At 41.5% G+C, this 20,300-nt stretch overlaps 1 protein-coding gene, 1 long non-coding RNA gene and 2 other non-coding genes across 19 annotated transcripts in view; 3 read left to right on the top strand and 1 right to left on the bottom strand.

Moving 5' to 3' along the window:
• The first annotated feature begins 5,954 nt into the window (after positions 1–5,954).
• On the top strand, positions 5,955–6,340 carry LOC106783108 (uncharacterized). Its single transcript, XR_001380644.3, has 2 exons — positions 5,955–6,033; positions 6,251–6,340. It is a non-coding gene; the product is annotated as an uncharacterized lncRNA (long non-coding RNA).
• On the top strand, positions 6,108–6,177 carry LOC111775845 (small nucleolar RNA SNORD104). Its single transcript, XR_002811824.1, has one exon. It is a non-coding gene; the product is annotated as a small nucleolar RNA SNORD104 (small nucleolar RNA).
• Positions 6,341–6,362: 22 nt separating the features above from the next.
• Positions 6,363–6,494, top strand: LOC111775796 (small nucleolar RNA SNORA76). The gene has a single exon (XR_002811776.1). It is a non-coding gene; the product is annotated as a small nucleolar RNA SNORA76 (small nucleolar RNA).
• An 835-nt stretch (positions 6,495–7,329) lies between these two features.
• The window catches only part of TEX2 (testis expressed 2), a 104,061-nt gene continuing 91,090 nt past the window's right edge, over positions 7,330–20,300 (bottom strand). For 7 of the 16 annotated variants that reach the window (XR_011422857.1, XR_011422858.1, XM_023652209.2 and 4 more), the window contains 4 exons: positions 15,443–15,568; positions 13,758–13,967; positions 11,694–11,814; positions 7,330–8,985 (listed from right to left, as the gene is read on the bottom strand). Coding sequence is in view for 13 of the 16 variants with exons in the window: in XM_023652209.2 (XP_023507977.1) it covers positions 8,863–8,985; positions 11,694–11,814; positions 13,758–13,967; positions 15,443–15,568 (580 nt within the window). In the remaining 3 variants the exon portion in view is untranslated. The remainder of the gene's footprint in view (positions 8,986–11,693; positions 11,815–13,757; positions 13,968–15,442; positions 15,569–20,300) is intronic. The other 9 variants (XR_011422859.1, XM_023652212.2, XM_070226055.1 and 6 more) reach the window with 3 other exon arrangements.

Genomic DNA, 20,300 nt, shown 5'->3' with positions numbered 1-20,300 from the left:
TAGAAAAGAAAGATCTCAAATGAATGTTCTAAGCATCACATCCACTTAGAAACTAGAAGAGCTAATTGGACTCAAAGTAAGTGGAAAAAAAGAAATAATAAGTGGAAATCAATTTAAAAACAGAATATCAATGAAGCTAAAAATTGACAAATCCTAGCTAGACTGATCAAGGAGAAAAAAACTCAAATTATCAATATCAAGAATGAAAGAGGGGCCATCATAAGAGATCCTACAGATATTGAAAGGATAATAATATTATAAATAACTTTGTGCCAAAAAACTCAACAACTTAGGTAACATGGATAAATTTCTTAAAAGATATAAATTATTAAAACTGACACAAGAAAAAATACAAAATCTTGATATAAAATATGAATATATTTATCCTGATATAAACATATCTCATTTTATAAGGCCGGTGTTATTCTCATGCCCATATCAGTCAAAGACATTACAAGAAAAGAAAACTACAGAACAATATCCCTTAAAAATACACTGGCCAATCAAATCCAGCCAAATATAAAAATGATCATGCATCATAATTAAGGGGAACTTGTCTCAGCAATGCAAGATTGGCTTAACATTTGAAAATCAATCAGTTTAATTCAACACATTGGCCGAATAAAGGAGAAAAATTATATGATTATTTTAATTTTAAAAAGCATTGATAAAATTTGACACTTACCCTTAGTAAAAAGTCTCAGGAAACTAGGAATAGAAGGGAACTTTTTCTACCTCATGAAGGGCATCTATGAAAAACCTACAGCCAAAATCATAATGATGAAAGAGTGAATGCTTTACTCCTGAGATCAGGAACACTGCAAAGAAGTTTGCTCTCTACACCTCTGTTCTACATTATACTGAAGTGCAATATGGCAAGAAAAATAAATAAATGACATACATGTTGGAAATTTAAAAATATACACAGAAAAGTCCAAAGGAATTTACCAAAGAGCTACCAGAATAAATGAATTTAGCAAGGTTATAGGATACAAAGTCTATTTACAAAAATGAATTGCATTTCTATATACTAGCAATGAACACTTAGAAATCGAAATTTAAAGACAATATACTCCATCATAGCATTGAAAATGAAATACTTAGGAATAAATTTCACAAAATATATGCAAGATTGTACAATGAAAACTAAATAAATGAAATATACCATGTTCATGGAATGGAAGACTCAACATCGTTAAGATGTCAATTCTTCCCAAATTGATCTATAGACTCAACACAACATCAGTCAAAATTCTTGCAGGCTTTTTTGCAGAAATTGACAGGCTGATTCTAAAATGTATTTGGAAATACAAAAGACCTAGAATAGCCAAAGGAATTTTGAGAAAGAACAAAGAGGGCTCATATACTTGATTTCAAGACTCACTATAAAGATACAGTAACCAAGACTATAGTATTGGCATAAGGATAGATACATAGCAATGCAAAAGAATATAGAGTTCAGAAATAAACTCACACAAACATGGTCAATGATTTGCTGACAAAGGTGACATGGTAACCCAAAGGGGAAAGGATATTCTTTTCAACAAATCACGCTGGAACAACTGTATATCCATATGCAAACAAATGAGCCTAACCCTCATCCCTCACGATACACAAAAATTAACTTGCAATAAATAGGTCATAGACTCAAATGAAATAGCAAACACTATAAAACTTCTAGAAGAAAACGTAGGAGAAAAATCTTTGTGACCTGTGTTAGGCAAAGCTTTTTTAGATAAGACACCAACAGCACTATCCATAAAAGAAAAATATTGATAAATCAGATTTCATCAAAATTTTAAATGTCTCCTCTTTGAAAGATACTGTTAAGAAAATAAAAAGGCAAATAACAGACTGGGAGGAAATATTCACAATATTCACAAGGATCTAGACACAAAGAACTCATACAACAAAAAGTGGACAAAAGATCTGAATAGATACTTTACAGAGAGATATATTAATGGTCATATGAAAAGATGCTCAACATCTTTAGTCATCAGAAAAATATAAATTAAAACCACAATGAGGTATCGCTACATACCTACTAAAATGGCTAAAATGAGAAAGACCGATGATACCAAGTGTTGACTAGGATTTGAAGTAACTGGAACTCTCATACATTGCTGGTATGAGGGGGAAAGGGTACAACCACTTTGGAAAACAGTTTGGCAGTTTCTTATAAAGTTCAAGATATACACTTATCACACGATCCAGTAATTCTACTCCTAAAGAAATACAAACAAATGTCCATAAAAAGACTCTACACACATGTTCATAACAGCTTTATTCATAATAGCTCCAAACTGGAAACAACCCCAATTCCGTAAACGTGTGAATGGAAAAACAAATTGTGGCATAGTCACACAATGACATAGTACTCAGCAACGAAAAGGAATGAATTACTGATACAATAATATGCGTGAATCTCAAAAACATTAGAGTACGTGACAGCAGCTAGACACAAAAGACTACAAGCTGCATGATTCCATTTACAAGAATATCTAAAATAGGTAAAACCCTCCTCTAATAACAGAAACCAGATCAGTGGTTTCCTGGGGTGGTGGTTGTTGGGGATGGGGACTGCCTGCAAAGAGGCAGGAGGAAAATATTTTTGAGTGATGAGAATAGTCTATGTCTTGATTAGGAGGGAGGTTACATAAGCAGATATATTTGTAAAAAACTCAGGGAAATGGCTGCTTTTTATTGTATACAGAGCTGATTTTTAAAAGAGGAAATACAGAAGAGAAAACATGATTGTCAACTGATTGGTCCACGATCATACAAAAATATATTAGACCCTATTAAAATTTAACTACAATGAGATACCATTTTATACTCACCATTTTGGCAAACGTATAAAAAGTCTGAAAATATCAAGAATTCATGAGGGTGTAGGTCAATGTGGGAGCGCAAATTAGAGCATCCACTTTGGAAAATAATTTGGCACTACCTAGAAAGTTGAAAATGTACCTACCCTACCACTCAGCAACTGTGCTTCTGTGTACATTCCCCAAAGGAACTTTGTGCATACACACAAAAATATTGGGAGCACCTTTGTAATAGTTTGTGATAGTAAAAACTGGAAGCTATTTTAAGCATCTAACATAAAGAGAACATGTGTAAACTGCAGTATAATTGTGTACTAGGATGCTACACAGCAGTGAACCTGGCTGCATTACTACAATTACTGGTTGCACTACATACAACATGCATGTCACCAATATTAAGCAATAAAAAGAGCAAGTCACAGAAGTATATATACAGTATATTCTAGGTCTTATAGTTTGAAATCAAGCAAAACTTGAAAAATAATATACAAATATATGAGGCAAAACTAAAAGAAAAGCGAAACAAGACAAACTCAAAGTTCAGTATAGCAGTTTTCTCTGAGAGAGAGGGAGATGGAATGAGACCAGGCAAAAAATGAGCTTCAAAGTTATGACGTCATTTTTCTTACACTAAGTGGTAAGTATATGAAGGTTCAACTTGTCAGTAATCTCTAAACCACACATGTACTTTATATGTACTCGTCTGTATGCAGAGATATTTCATAATAAAAATTTTAAAGGAATTTTTTTAAAGGCAAATATTGTCACATTGGGCTAAACACTATAATTCAACCATATGTCTCACACAACAGACACACCAAAAACAAAATAACACAGAAAGGTTAAAAATAAAGGGATGGGAAAAATTATACCAGACAAACACAAACAAAAAAAGACACGAGTAACGATGCTAATGTAAGATAAACTAAAACTCAAGGCAAAAAACACAAATAACTTAGAGTGTTCTTTTATACATAGATATATGTAATCCATGATGGAAATATTATCAGCCGCAAACCATAATGAGATAAATAGCATAGCCTCAAAATATACAAAGCAAATAATGACAGAAATAACCAAAGAAAGTGACTGAGGCATAATTTTTTATTTTATTTTTTGTTTTTAATTTCATACAGTAAAATTAAATCTTCTGGGTGAACAGTTTTATGAGTTTTGACAAATGCATAAAATCGTGTAACCACCACCACAATCAAGGTACAGAACAGTTCTGTCACCCTCAAAAATGCCCTCCTGCTGCCCCTTTGTAGTCAAATGCTCCCCACACCCCCCGTCTCTGGAAACTCTTTGATCTGTTCTCCATCCTTACAGTTTTGTCTTTCTAGAATGTCATACAAATGGAATCATACCATCTTTGGAGTCTGACGCCTTTCACTCAGCATAATGCCTCTGAGATTCTTCTGAGTGTTGTACGTATCAACAGTTCATTCTATTTCATTGTTACATAGCATTCAATCGTCTGGATGTACCACAACTGCTTATCATTCACCCAATGAAGGGCTTTCGGGGGGTCCAGTTTGGGGAATTATGAATAATGTTATTATAAACATTTCTGTACTGGATTTGCGTGAACATAAATTTTCATGTCTCTTGGTTAAACGCCCAGGAACTGCTAGGTCATATGGTTAAGTGCACATTTAACTTTATAAGAAAGTGTCCAACTTCTTTTCCAAAATGGTTGCGCTATTTTGCATTTCCAAACAGTAATGGAGCAAAGTTCTTGTTGCTTTGCATCTTCACCCGCATTTGGTATTTGAAGCATAATCTTAACACATCACTATCAATCAACGTCAGTGCATACATTCCCAATCAAGTATAAAATATACAGAGATTTGGACAATATAATCACAACACAACTAAGGCTGAATTAATATATATTTCATGTCTATATTTGCACCTGATACTGAAAACATCTTCATTTCAAGAATCTATGGAATATTTATAAAAATAGGTCATATTCTAGGCCATGAAGAAAATGTTAATACCTTTCCCAATGCAGAAACTGTACCACAGTGTAATAAATGTTGACATTAATAACAAAGTTTAAATAATAATAAAAATAAGCATAGAAGTTACAAAACACTTGCCAAAACAATTACTGCTTTGGACAAAAGAGGAATTTTTAAATTTAACTAAAAACTATGTAGAAAATAATGAAAATAAGAGACAACCACAAACTCATAGGTTGAAATGGTTTCTTTATTACAAAAAACAATACATTTTTCTTATTAAGAAGAAAAAAGGGAAAGAATCCCCAAGGGAAACATACGAAGGAAATAAAAGATAAGCAGAGATTGTGATTGCTTACTGTTCCCTCTCCCGGTAAATCAAGCTCTTACAGGGCAGAGCCACATTCCTATCCGCTAGTGAAAAGTGTGCCTGGCTCAGAGTATGAACCCAATACTTACAAGCACTTTTCGCTTTCTCTAAGTTAGGCCTTCTCTCCTTTGGGCTTCCACAGTAGGCTATTCATAGCTCTATTTTAGCATTTATCAAAGTACTGCGATCACGTAAGTTTTCCACATCACACAAACCCTTTAGAAACAACTATTTGTTTACCACTCAGAATGTGCCAAGCGATTGACATTCATTCATTTAATCCTTACAACTTTTTTAGATATTCCTATTTTTCAGAAATTGACGCTCAGAAAGGTTAAGTGATCACGGTCATAGATGGAATTCATCACAAATACAGGATTTGGTTGCACATCGGATTACTTTCAAACACAAGCTCTTTCCATCAGAAGAGGTTACTTCGAACTCAGGGGCAAGGTTAATTTTGTTCACTTTTATATCCTCAGCTCCTAGCCTAAGCTCCTGACACAGAATATCTTAAACAAGGTAGGCATTACTTGCGTCCTGCTGTTTATGAAATTTTGTTCTGTGTACTGGAAAGAAATGCACTAAACTCAAGCCGGCAATAGAGATTTGGAAAAACACGCAAGGCACTGTACGACTCTCAGTCGTTCCTAGAGTCCCATCTCTATGGTTAGCAATGTGACCGCTCTATAGCCTGGAGGACTCAGAGAGCACGGCCAATCATTAGGCCACTTTACAGGCACGTGGCCGGAAGTTCGACTTGCTATTGGTTAATAGCGATAAAGCCCGCCCAACCACATCCTGCCTACGCCTTTAAGTAGGAGCCGGGCGCGTCGTCCCGCCTTTCGGAGACTGTGAAGCCGGAAAGGTGAGGTTGTGGTTCTTCTGGGTCGTGGTGGGTCGCTCCTCAGGGTTGGAAGCTGGGTGTGGGGCGGGCGGCCAGCGGTGATGACATCCCAATCAAAGCACGTGTTAGACTGCTGACGCGGGTGATGCGAACTGGAATCTGAGCCGGGCCGCCGCCGCGGCGGGGAGAGACCGGGGCTGCGGGGGCACATCCGCTCAGCCACCTCTCGTTCTTGCAGATCCCGGCCGGACTGAGGACGTCGGATATCACTGTTTTCTCAGCCCTTGGACCTTCCCCCAAAGCTTCTCAATAAAATGGTTTGATCCCATCGCTGGTGTGTTTCTTGTGACGCGCTGCCTTTGAGCCCCTGCTGCGCCTGCACGTGGCGCCGGGGGTCAGGCTGCGGCGCCAGAGTACGCGCTTGCGCATAACTGGGGCCGCCTCCCGCTCGCCGGCGGCCCTTTTAACCGCGAGCGACAAGGCGGCACTGGGTGCCAGGAGCGGGAGGTTTGCCCGGGATTTCCCTGGAAGCTTTGACTACGATCTCTTGGTTAGTGAGACATGACGTGCAGATTCAGTTAACTGCGGCCCGGATAGCCTCCGCAGGGAGCGGAGATGAGAATCCGGCTGCGGCCTCGCGTAGTTTAAGGGCCGTGGTGTACTTCCCAGGAACTGGCTTCGGTCTTGAGCTGCATGAACTTACCTGGCTAAGGTGCGGTCGCAACCTATTTAGAGAAACTACCATTTAGGCCCAACTGCTTACGTGGATACTGTGTGCTAAGCTTGAGGCAAATTAATGTGTCCTTAGCCTAAACAGCTCACAGTAACAGTAGGTGTGAAGATGATTTCATGCATGCTGGGCACAACATAGGCTCCTACAGAAAGGCAGGATCCTTCGTGATCCAGATTCTAGGTGATTAATTTCTCACCTAGGCTTAGGCGAAATGTGCATCTGTTTTGAGTACAGGCAGCACTGTTGAAGGGCAAGGATGCACAAGTGCGGTGCCTAAACTGCTTTGGCGTTTAATAACTAGAGGGCCCCCCAAGTTAACGGGTCTACTAGGCAATTAAAGGTGTAAGCTCCAGCTCAAGAGGGGGACTGTCCCCCTTAGGTTTTTTATTGGGGGTTTAAGACCTTATCCATCTGTTGAGGACGAGGCCTACCTTGGATTCTTAGAAGAGGACTGGCCCATTTACCACCCGGGAAATTGAAGCCGCTTTTGGCAGCTGAGGGCCCCAGTGAGAGCCCTGTACCCATTGTTTATTCTGTCTCTATTATCTAAACAGGATTCAGCAGAAATAACTTGGATGCTTATCTAGTATTTGATGAGATTATTTATTTTGTGAAACAACACAAGCGATTGTAAATCCCCACAACTATTTGATGAGTGCAATAGGATACAGTCATGTGTAATCTCTTTACACAGTAGTGCATCTAGTCCTTTGCTTTTAGTTATTGCACAAAAATTATAAAGACCATTGAACAAGACATGCGGACTGAGGCAAATCGGCCTACACAATGAGAAATTAACAGTACACCAACTGGAATGGTCAAATAATTCAAATCAAATGTTTTAATGGTGCAATTAAAGTAATCAAGTAAGGGTTCAAATATATTTCTTCAATATATTAATTTCTTTAAAGTCATGTTCAGGCAAGGTGCTGTTTAAAAAACCACTATTAGCTTTGTCCACAGATGTAAGTTATCAAAAGTTACCCAAGGTAATTTTGATGCCGAATGCAGATTTAAACAATAAAAAATTGTGTATTTTACGTGTACTTCTCAAAGCAAATTTTACAATTAGAGGCTCCAAACTTGTAAACCAAACATTCTGACACAAATGCACAAAATAAGTTGGCAATATTAAAGAAGGTCACATTAATTTTGAGATATGTAGTGTCATGTTGAGCAAACCTGTTCTTGATTCTTAATGATCATTAGAGAGCAGCTCTCCCTCCCTTTTGGCCATCAGAGAAGGAAACTGCTCACAAAACATCCCAAACCAGTTAGATTAACAAAGCATTTAGATGCCTATATAAAGCTTTCCGGAGCACAGAAAGTGCCAGATGGAAGGATGGTGGCTTTGGCTTTCTGGCCCCACCCCAATCTAGTCATGTGCCACGTCTGACATTTTCACATATGCTTGTGTCTCGGGAAAACATTTGGGATTGATTAGTAGCCAGATGATTGTACTTTTTTGTTAAAAGGCTTGGGATGGTTTGATCTCATGGCTTTGCCTAATGTTCACATAGATCCCACCGTCCCCACCCCAGCTGATAGTGTGTTAGGGCGTCTGAGTTCTATGGCTACTTGCTTCCTAAATGCACAATTTTAATATGGAAAGTTGCTATGCATACACATATCTCTTTATCACCAATGAAATGGTTCACAAAATTCCACTCCACGTGTTACTGAATTGAGATTTTCTGAAGTGTGGAGGGCTGCATCACAAACTAGAAGTGAGAAAACATTCCACTGTGCACTGGATGCCTGAGGAAAAGCTTTGGAGGTGAGGAGGCAACGGGAAGCCTTCCAGTTGCACAGCTTTGCTCTTTTGTTCTCTTGCTGCCACAAAAACTGGTAGACCCAAAAAAGCCATGGTGTGATCGACCTGTAACCTCTGGTTCCACCGTGATGCTGCATCCACAGTCTCCTTTGCTGAGTCAAAGCTTGGCAGCAGACAATCCAGACACCTCACTGGTCCAGTGGAATGACACCTCACAGTGGAATGGGCCATGGCAGGCAGAGGGTAGAGCTGTGGCACAAGGAAAGGTGAGTGCTACAGCACAGATGGCAGCCGAGAACCCCACACCTTGAGTGAGATCTAATGCCGGAAACATTTTCACCCTTCACAGCTGATCAGCAGCCTCCACAAGTGGGTCTTTCAGGAGGCAGGCAGTGGAGCGAGGGTCCATGGCTGAGTGCATTATAGGGATATAAACATCATCCATGTTTGGCATGACAAAAACTTTCTGTAGAAAGATATTAAAGAATAGCCATGTGGGAGAATGCCTTGTTTACTCAGGCCGTCACCCTACTCTGTTTTGATAATAATTTTAGACAAGTTTTTAAAATACATATAAAACAACTTTTCCTACACAGTCCAAACTAATTCCTCCACCTTCAGAAAGCTGAGGAACCGCACCAGTGCATGAACACGAGAGCCCAGTAAGCCAGCTCTGCGGCAGAAGCGGCCTTTGATTTCATGGACATGGAGTGAAATCACTCGTGAATTGATAAATAAGATTGTTTTAAGAGAATTGGCTTAAGCTGCTCATAGTATTTCCAAATTACTATGTCCAGAACACATATTCCAAGTGAGTTTATCCATTTAAATCTGAGCAACAAAATGTAAGCTAATCTTTTTTCAAATATATAAAAGAAATCCCACTATAGTGAACACCCAAAGGACCATGAGTGAGTCACAGTAATGATGCTTTGCCGATCGTGTTTATAAACTAATTTTATATGAGTGAATTTTGGCAATGCATTCAATCTTCAGTAATGCCTTCTTAGAAAAGCATAAATAAGGGGCCATCCCTGTGGTCAAGTGGCTGGGTTCGCCGGTTTGGATCCTGCGTGTGGACATGACTCCGCTCGTCAAGCCACGCTGAGGTGGCATCCCATGTGCCACAACTGGGAGGACCCACAACTATGTACTGGGGGGATTTGGGAGAAAAAGGAAAAATAAAATCTTTAAAAAGAGCATAAATGAAAACAAAAACAGGTGGCTATGGGAAGATGCAGCAGTTACCCTCTAACTTCCCAATTTACCTCAAAAATACCAGGCACCAATCTCTGCTCCCTCATCCCTTCTTTCACTCCTTGTACCCCAATACCCATAAGGGATGACCTGCTCAAATTCCTAATGTAGGATCTAGGGAAAAGGAAAAATACTGAAGGTGTAACATTGTTTTTCCTAAGTTCAAAGTACTTTCCTATTTGGTGATAATATTACACTTTCCAGAAACTGTTTTTCAGTTACAGTTAATCTATAGCCTTTTTTTTTTTTTTTTTTTTTTTTTTTTGGCTGAGGAAGATTCCCCCTGAGCTAATATCTGTTGCCAGTCTTCCTCCATTGTATATGTGGGTCACTGCCATAGTATGGCTGACAAGTGGTGTAGCTCCACCCCTGGGATCTAAACCAGCAAACTCAAGCTGCTGAAGCTGAATACACCAAATTTAACCACTAGGCCATGGGGCCAGCCCAATCTATAGCTCTTAATAATAAAAATAAAATTTTTTAAAAGCAATAAACTCAAAATATACCCCTGCAAAAATAATATGGATCTTCAAAAGGTGAAATTCATTACAAAATAAATAAATAGTTTGCTAATCCATAAAACCTTGAAAGACAGCAGTGCCTCAAAAGCTGGCCTGGTGGTACAGTGGTTAAGTTTGTGCACTCCACTTCAGTGGCTGGGAATTTGCTGGTTTGGATCCTGGGTGCGGACCTATACACCACTCATCAAGCCATGCTGAGGTGGTGTCCCACATACAAAATAGAGAAAGATTAGCACAGATGTTAGCTCAGCAACAATCTTCCTCAAGCGAAAAGAGGAAGATTGGCCACAGATGTTAGCTCAGGGCCAATCTTCCTCACCAACAAAAAAAACAGCTGATAAAAATTTGATAGGAATAGCTCATCCCAGGGCCTCAGCGACAACGCTATCACCTTAGTGGCAGAAAACAGGCTTGGAGAATGAGCTCTGGCTTAGTAACCCACCTTTGGGGTTTCTTATGAAGACTACTGAACAGAGTTCTGTGGATGAGTTTCAGGGTTTTTTGTTTTTGTTTTGCTGAGGAAGATTTCCCCTGAGCTAACATCCACTGTTAATCTTCCTCTTTTCATATGTGAGCCACTGCCACAGCATGGCCACTGACAGACAAGTGGTGTAGGTCCAACCCAGGGAACCAAACCCAGACTGCTGAAGTGGAGTGTGCTGAACTTAGCCACTGGCCCTCGGGGTTTTTTTTTTTTTTTTTTAAAGATTGGCACCTGAGCTACAACTGTTGCCAATCTTTTTTTGTTTTTTTTCCTTTTTCTCCCCAAATCCCCCCAGTACATAGTTGTATATTTTAGTTGTGTGTCCTTCTAGTTGTGGTATGTGGGGTGCTGCCTCAGCATGGCCTGATGAGTGGTGCCATGTCCGCACCCAGGATCCAAACTGGCGAAACCCTGAGCCATTGAAGCAGAACGTGCAAACTTAACCACTCAGCCACGGGACCAGCCTCTCTCAGGGTTTTTTGAGAGCTTGTTTGGAGGTTCTAGCAGAGGAACGCAGCTACTCATATACCATTGACCAAAGAACAGTCCTCCTCTATTAGGGAAGGTCATCCTCTTGGACCAAGCGTGCAGCTTCAAAAGGGACACACATGGAGCAGTGAGGGAGGAAGGGGACACCCGCCTAGTCAGCCAGATCAGTTGAATCAACCCTGGCGATCAATGGGGTGACAGATGTCTCAGCCAGATCACCCTCACATCCAGAGTTTCAGGGGTTTTTGAAACTACCTAAAATTTTACACCTGTTTGATTATATGTGTACCTTCCTGGGATGAGGGTCCAGAGCTTTCATCAGATTCTCAAAGGAGGATCCTGACCCAAGTGAAGTTCAGCACCTCAGTTCTATCCAGAGCTTTTACACTTGGGGTGAAACATCAGATGATACTGCAGGCTTACCTGAAACTCTTGCTCCAGCTTCTTCTCTATCCAATCTGTCACATGAACTAAAGTGACTTCTCTCTCTCCAAGTTTTGGCCGAGCTTTCAGCTCTACATATGGTGGCTTCCGGAAACCGTACCTTTTTGAAGATGACAAGTAATAACCACATTTAGAAGCAAAGAAAGGAAGTAGACAAGTACCAACAGCAAACATTCCTCGTTTACACGGGGCTTTATCACTACACTTAAATGTTGTCTTAGTCTGAAACCCCCTCTAAAAATAATTCAATGCAGAAGGGATGAATTGTGAACTCCCTGTGTCCCTGGACCATGTGTAGGACTGCAATGATTTGCGAAAAGTTCTGACAAACTGGGAAAGCCAGGAAGTGCCACTGGAAAAGTCCGTGACCCAGGCATTGTTTTCTGGTTTCTATTATTCCTAAAATGTCAAGGACTTTTTTCGTTTCTATTTTTATAAAAGTATAATATGTATGTTACAAAACTCAAAATATACAAGTGTAGAAAGTGAAAGACACTGCCTCTCTCTGAATCTCACCCCCAAGACAAGACCACTGAGTGAAGCAGGTCAGTGCTCCCACACTCCTAATATGCTTATGTAAATAGAGAACATTCTATAACCTGCTTTTTCACTGCACACCTTGCCTTTTATGGCTTCCTAGGGGAGACTGTATGCTATCAAACTATCTAGGAACTTCAATCTTTCACAGACGAATGTTTTAAAAAATACAATAAAAATGTTAAATTGCTATAAATGTTTCTAAACACTCCCACTATCTATACTTATTTTTGTGGATCAATAACAAATAGTTCAGCATTTAAGCATGCTTTGGATAGCACTATCCAAGAGGCCTTAAATTTTATCTTTCACTGAACAGTGGCACTTGTAATTGATAAATCTTAAAACTTCGAAGTAAGAGAAGAAATGTATCAACTCTTACTATTAAAAATTTTTTAATTAGGTTGGGAAGACTGTACAGTAAAGTATTAACAGTGGTTATTTTTGGATGGTAAGATTGTAGGCTTTTCCCCCCTTTTTCCCAAATCTCTCAATTTTGTTTTTACAATGAAAATATTACTTTTAAAAAATAAAATCTAAAAACGTATTTTTAAGTTCTTACTGGCAAACACCAGTGTCATCATCAAATGATTAGTTAATTCAATAATCCTCTTCTGATCGTTCCTACAGACCCTTCTGAACACACCAAGGAAGTGTACTAGCATGTTGGTTTCACTCTATGATAGAACAGAGCTATCTTTTTCATACATGTAGTTTATGGTACAATGAGGTCTCTTTTGCAATCACTGCATATACTTATGCACATTTTATAGGAGTTGTAATGTCAGTTTTAAATTGAGATTCACATTAGCGATTTTCTTCTGCTGGACCCATGAATAACTTATTTCATGATTCTCAATCCTGCCTTATTCCCCCAGCCCCTGAGTGCCAGGGGCTGGGCATATCTCTGCTTCTAACAAGTTCGACTGGGTTTGCAGGTAGGGTTGAAAACCACTGGTTCATTCAATGACAACTCCTTGGATAGACCTCCTACCACAATTACCAAGGGCACATGCTTCTGCCTCCTTAACATCTAGGTCTGACCCAGAGAAGTCTTCCCTAACTGCCTGGGACTCTGCTGGCTGCATGGTCCCCTTCTGTCAAGTGGGGATAATGATGGCACCCACCTCCACAGGATGCTCTGAAGACTGATGGGAAGAAGCAGTTACCCCCCAGGCCAGGCAGAGAAGAAGAGCTCTACAAATAGCAGCTCTTCTTACTGGTGGAAAGGCTGGCCGTAAAGAGACAGAAACAGCTCATCCCATAAACTTCACCTATTGACCTTAACTCTTCCTAACTTGTGAAGATGAATCTTTAAATGTGAATTAACCATTCACAGAAGAAAGCAGAATTGGATTTACAACTATATTAAGGTTCCAGGGAAAACATTTGAAAGTGCTTCTGCCCAGAAGAAGGTACTTTCCATAATGTCAAGGGTAAGCAGGCTGGGATTTTTATGGTCACACAAGGGGAAACACTTGCTGTCCCTGAGGACCCTCTACGCACCATATCCGGTCAGTCGGGGGAGGTGGAATGTTGACCGCCAAGGTCCCTCTACACTCCTGAACCTCAACAGTCAGCAGCAGGGGTGTGTTGGACACTTCTTCAATCTTCTTTTTAATGAACTCTGTCTCTGTTGCTTTTTGGAAATATTTTGATTTGGTAATTTTATCCACAAACCTCATAATCTTACTTGTTCGATGACCTCCAACATACCTTTAAATGAGGGACACAAAGCGGTGTTAGTACAAACTTTGCTCCTTCACAACCAAAATTTGTGGCTCTTTGTCCCCCTTACTTTAGACCAGAGTTTCTCAACTGTGGCACTCCTGACCTTTGGACTGAGTAATTCTTTGTTGTGGGGGCTATCCTGTGCATTGTAGGATGTTTAGCTGCATCCCTGACCTCAACCTACTAGATGTCAACAGCACACTCTCCCCAGTCATGACAGTAAGAAATGTATCCACACATTGCCAAATATGCCCCCCAGAGGGAGGTGCAAAATAACCCCTAGCTGAGAACTACTGCTTTAGAGAAGGTATAAACATCAGACAGAGCCCGAGTTTTGATAATGGAAAGTCAAAGTTCTCATAGTGCAAATAGTGAAGGCATCTCACCTGTCTCCCTTTATACCCCTCAAATACTGAATATAAGTCCAGTGTCCTACTAGAGACATCTCACCATCTCTATACGGAAAACAAGAAATCATGCTGCATCAACAGGGATACAAAACAGTAACTGACTTTTAGGTGGTGTCATACCAACTTTGAGTGGCAACTACTTTTTAAAGGGCTTAGGAACTTCTAAAGAAAAATGCTACATGAAGCGGACATGCCCGCAGGGCAAGAAAGCAAGCTTTTGTATCAGATCGTATCTATCATAAGACTGAGAAGGATAAGAAGAGATTTGCTTTTAAAAATCCTCCACAGTTTCAGAGTGTCAGGAATAGTATTGTATGTGTGTAGGGAAAAGCAATTGTTCTTAAGAAGGTCAAGCAGGTAGATTTTAAATAATGCACACAAACTTTAGCACCAACTCCTCAAATATCTGGATTCTCTTTTCACCTGTAGTATTTCAAAAGTGAATAGGTTGATATTTTCTTACAAATGCTTCTGAGTCACCTGGCTTCTTTATAATATTAGTTTCTTCAACTCACTTTAAACAATTAAAAGATCCATACAGAGGCTGTTTAAGCACTTTGATCATTCCATAGTCCAAGTCACAGGCAAAGGGAGCCCTAAAAATGAAGTTCATTGATCCAAAAGATCAGCTAAGTGATCCGCGTTTCCAAATTTCACCAGAGAAACCACCTGAATGTTTCAGCTTTGTAGCTCCACAGAAGCAAGTGTGCCCCGACTGAGGGTGGGTAATGCTCTCCACCAAGCACCAGGGGGAAGTGTTGTGCAATTTGTGCTCCTTGTGATAAGCATGCCCTTCAATTCTCTATTATTGACTCCAGTGGCAGGAGAAAGCCATTTTGGTGTGGGACCGTCCTAAGTAAGGAAAGCTATATGGGTCTTTTTGCTCCGGAGCCTGGAATTTAAACAAGCCACTGATTTTTGGGTTATTAATCCCCCAAACCATTCACTCAACATGAAAGAGGAAGGAAGATCATAGAAGAGGAAAAAAGAAAAGCTCTCTCCCCGTTTGCTGCCTGACCCCTGGAGACCCCAGAACCTGGATCCACTCACCCTTCAGCCCCTGGGAGAAGCGGTTTGTCTCCTGTGCTGGGCTCTGGTGCATCATCTTCATCGGAGGAGCCAGCACTGGAGGACTCCTCATCGCTGTCGGCCAAACAGTATGCCCTGGGCCTGCAACTGAACAGGGCAGAGTCACCACCGCAGCCTGCCCATCACCTAGGCTTTGCTTAGAGATAACACATGCGCCCCACCCGCCACCGCCGCCACACGACTTCATTCTGCCCAACCCATCCAAAAAAGAAGAGGCCTCGGATTGGCCTGGTAACCCAGGAGACTCTTCAGCGCAAGTCCCCTGGCAGAACCACAGAGGACTTGGGCCCAAAGAATTCAATTGTGCACATGCGTCAGAATGGCAGATGGTAGGAGTGTGATGGGGTCCACACGAATGCAGTGGTTTCATCAACAGTGCAGCAGCAGCCAAGTGGGAGGGTGAATGGAAAGAACAATGCTTGCAAGGGTGAGGTGACAGCTTATGTTGGTGACAGGAGCACCTCTCACTGATGATGGGGATGTTCAGGCAAGTCCCCTGACTCTGGCTGAGTTAAACAACTATGATGCTTTCTGGCTTAGTTACCTCCAAATTAGTTTTGACTTAAGACTCCTGTCTAGTGAAATTGCTTATCTCATCCCACACCTGCCCCAACTCCTGAAGGTCAAAGAAAAAGCCAACAACCACAAGGTACAAATCTCAAGGCACTCTAGGAAGCAAGTGACATAGGAACTTTCTGGAGAAGTACAAATTTAAAAACCATTTTAAAAATACAGTAATAAAAAGCCTCATCAGAGAGCAGCATCCCTCATTAATCTTTTCAGGTTGGATACTGTTTCCAGAGCCATGGGGGCTGCAGGATCACCAGTAGCAATGAGTGAGCAAGGCTCTCCTGTGAAGGGCACTGGGGCTTCTTGGCCAAGCTTTGGCCCCACAAAAGGGAGCTCCCTCCCTGCATGGTGGCTTTGCTTCAGACAGGCAGATGGGCAGGGTCCATCTCTGGGGCTCAGAGACTTAACTGGAACAAGATGAACAAGGGACAACGTAGTCTCTGAACACTATTAAGCAACCAAACGGTCACTAAGCAGAGGCTGGGCCTTGTGTTTTTGACAAGGACATAACTACCAGGGCAGGGGAATGCAGTGGAGCTTAGGGCCCAGCTCCCTGCAAGTGCAATCCTTTGGAGTTTCCCTCTGACACCGTCCTTGGGGCACCAGAAGCAGCCCATTGGGACAATCTTCTCCTGGCCAAAGGGGGCCAAGGACACCGAAGGGCAGAGCACACACGCTGGTGTGGACTTCAAGACTCAGCAGAGGCCCCAGCACTGGGCAGGTGGAGCTGAAATCTCCGCCTCTGAGACAGGAGCCCGGCTGTACGGGCCTCACGAGTCTTCTCCCTGGCAGGACACCCGGATCCTCCTCAACCCCGGCACTGAAACAGTAGAGCCAGCTGCCTCAGCCAACAGGCCTGAGTGTAGTGTTAAAGGGAAACGCCCCCTGCAGACACAAAGCCTCTTGTCCCTGGCCACAGGGACAGCACCTAACTGACTCTTTCTTCCTCCTTCCATCAGAGGCCTGGCTGGTCCAGGAAATGCTTGTGTGTGTTCATGGGTCACAAAGCCACTTCAGAGCTTTCCATGGTTAGGCAGCCCTCACAGAGATCCTCTTTTATTTAAAGTGTACATAGCAAAATATGACTCCCAAGGAAGTCTAAATTGGATCTTGAGATGAGGAAAGTCAGGGGTGTAAATCAGCCAAAAGGCTGCCTCAAGATCTGTGACCACAGTGAAACCTGCTTAGCCACCAAACCCTCCTGTCCCCATGGGTATGTGTCATCTGGCAGCCTCCAGACCTGGGGCAGAAGATGCCAAAGGCTAAGCATTGCAGTGAGCTCTCAGGTTCCTGAATTAATCCTCTGCGGGACAGAGAATGGGACAAATTTTGTGGCTTGAAATTAATAATTTAGACAATGCTGTATCAGTGAAAGCAGATCAGATGACACGAAATTCTGATTTTGACCAAACGTTACCTCTACTCTCTGCATGGGGAGCTATATTATGTGGCATCCAATGCTTACTAATTAAGTACACTGTTTGGCTAATATTCAGTTTTATAACTGAACGTTCATTTTATGATCTCAACTTTACGATGTCAGCAAGAACTTCAGAGAAAGACACACTGCACATCCTTATATAAGATGTGCTAGAACATAATAAGCCTAATTTTTTTAAACACACCTTAGAATTCCAAATGAGTGTGATAACTTTTCAAAGAGACACTTTAAAAGGATTATTTCACTTTTGCTGCCTCTGCTAAAAATCTTTTTGGAACTGTGCTCAGAGTCAGATACATAAGAAAGTGAATTACTTTTATCACTGATACAGTCGTAGACTAAACATTTTATTCCTTGGTCTCATAATCACCATCGCCTCTGAAGGACTTCTAGCAATTTCTCAAAGACCCAATTTACCTACAAAGCCGGATGATTTTCTGTCACTCAGGATAGTTAAAAAAGAATGTCACAGACTCTGGAGGCAATTCTAAAAAGTAGCTCCGAAACAAAGCTTTAAGTGAAGGATGCATAATTAGATTAAACAGCCCAGTGAGGTGACTGTTGGCTGGGGCCCACACTCATAAGAATGTATCCATTTTCTTTTATTTGAGAGAAGTAAGTCCTATACATCTGCCACAGACACGTGTATACACTCACTCACAGAACTAGACTGAGACACAGTGTGGGCTGCAGGCACTCAGCTCCCAGAACATCAGGGGCCTCAGGGTGAGGTGGTGGTGGTGGTCTGGGGACTAGTGATCCAATACGGAGTCAGAGGGGGCCTCCAAATGAGGACTCGCACAGCCGGCTGAGGCTGCAACGGCAGAGCGAGAACAGGCCACGTGCCTTACAGGAAGTGCTCCACTCCAATGCCACTTTTCATTTAAAGAGCATCCAACATGCAGAACATTTCCCTTACTGACTCACTTTGGTCCTCTTCGGGTCAGTTCCTAAGTTAAGACTGCTCAGCTCACTACCTGAATTACATTTGGAGTACCTTATTGCCCCAAGGTTAACTACAGTCTGTAAAAAGAAGACTAACTGGGAAATAAAAAGACTAAAGGAAAAAGTGTCTGCAAATATAAAGTGTACCCACATTTCAAAGGGAAAGGACTTGACTGGAATAAAGCAACATGGATTTCAATTTCTCACTATCACCCTCAGGGTAATAAAGTGAAGTCATGAACAAACTTCCTACCAGTAAGTAGGACTTTTCACAGGCTGAGCAGCATCTCCTCAGAGACTCCCCAAGGGCACAATCATTTGCACACTTGAAGGGGACTTTGAACAAGCAGTGAGACAAAGCAGAGGCCCTGCCAGAGCAGGACAGCAGGAAACAAGCCCTTGCAGGAAAGTGAGACCCTGAGATAGGCAGCCACGGGCTAAAGGGAGGGCCTGAAGGAAAAGGGCTGCTGGCCAACTCTGCAGGCAGCTGCTCTTCAGAGAGGTTTACTATTAAGGAACACTTCGATACCAAAGATTACATCCTCAATAACAACTATGTATTATATACTGACTTCTGTCTCTCCTCTGGTATTGAGCCTCAGAGTGACTCCAGATGCTCATGACTGAGGAAGTGAAAAAGTGGATTCTAGTATCACTTCTGGGATTAGGTTCTTAGCTATGGATGGGCTTTCAGAGGTTCCTGATGCTCCTAGAAATTGTGAGCCAAATAGTACATTTGTAGGCATTTTCTGGGAGAAGGATCCAGAGCGCTCAGATTCCCAAAGGGGTCCTTTCTGCAAAAACAAATTAAGGGTCCATTTTTCTAGGCCTTTTCCTCCCAAGTGAACTGCTTTTGGATTGCATTTTTTTCATTGCTTTTAAAACTAAATGACAGCCAATTACACATCAATATATAATTTAACACCCTCACAGGAAGAAGCAAAACATTTTATATCAGACTCTACTGGAAAAGAAAATAGTACTTTAGAAATAAATACATTTCAAATTAAATGTAATACCATCATATTCCTACAGCAGAGGATTTTTTTCATGCAGTCTAGAGAAGCACCGCTTGCTCAGAAAACATGTCCATCCTCTGATCAGCCAGAGTTTATGAACCTGAAATTGTGCCAAGAGACCTACATGAATAACAGGGGCCAGGATCTCAGGGACCCGGCTTTGCTGGGGCCCCACATGCTGCCCAAGACTCCCCTTTCCAATGGAGTCCCAGCAGCTCTGTGCTAGCATAGGGCAGTTTCCAGAAAGGGCTCCTTGCACAAATGCTTCTGACAGAAGTTTGCTCTGTCATGCTCTTATTTAGTTAGACCTCATTTTCAAGACTGCTTCTGCCCAAGGTGCTTCATTTTATAGGCAGCTGGTTCTGCAAGTGTGTTGTCATGAGGCTGGACCGATGATGCTGAGCTGTGCATGGTGCCAGGGTGGGGGTGTCCAGGGACAGAAGTCGAGTCTGACTAGAGGACTAGAGCAGGACCTCAGCAATTTAAATTGAAGAAGTTTGTACAACTTTCCCTGCCAGGAGAGACTCTTAAAATACTTCTGATCTCAATCTGCTCAGGTCTACAAACTGTTCCTTTATGTCCAAGAACGTGATGAAAGGACAAGGTTCCTAGTGGTGCCACATGGGACCAAACGAGACTCAGCACTGACAGGGTATGAAACGCTACATGGAGAGTTGAGAAACACCACTCACCAGAAAATACAATCCGCAGATTGCCGAATCCAAACACATTTTAACAAATAGCAGAAAAATGAAAGGAAAATAGCACAGATACAGGTTAGACTGCATCAGCAGGTGAAATTCTCCAATTATTACAATAGGAACATTTTATTAAGTAACCTGGG

Source organism: Equus caballus, chromosome 11 (assembly GCF_041296265.1).
Source record: "Equus caballus isolate H_3958 breed thoroughbred chromosome 11, TB-T2T, whole genome shotgun sequence".
In the NCBI taxonomy this organism is placed as follows: domain Eukaryota; kingdom Metazoa; phylum Chordata; class Mammalia; order Perissodactyla; family Equidae; genus Equus; species Equus caballus.
The sequence above is the reverse complement of the archived record's forward strand: the minus strand, read 5'-3'. Positions and strand labels throughout refer to the sequence as shown.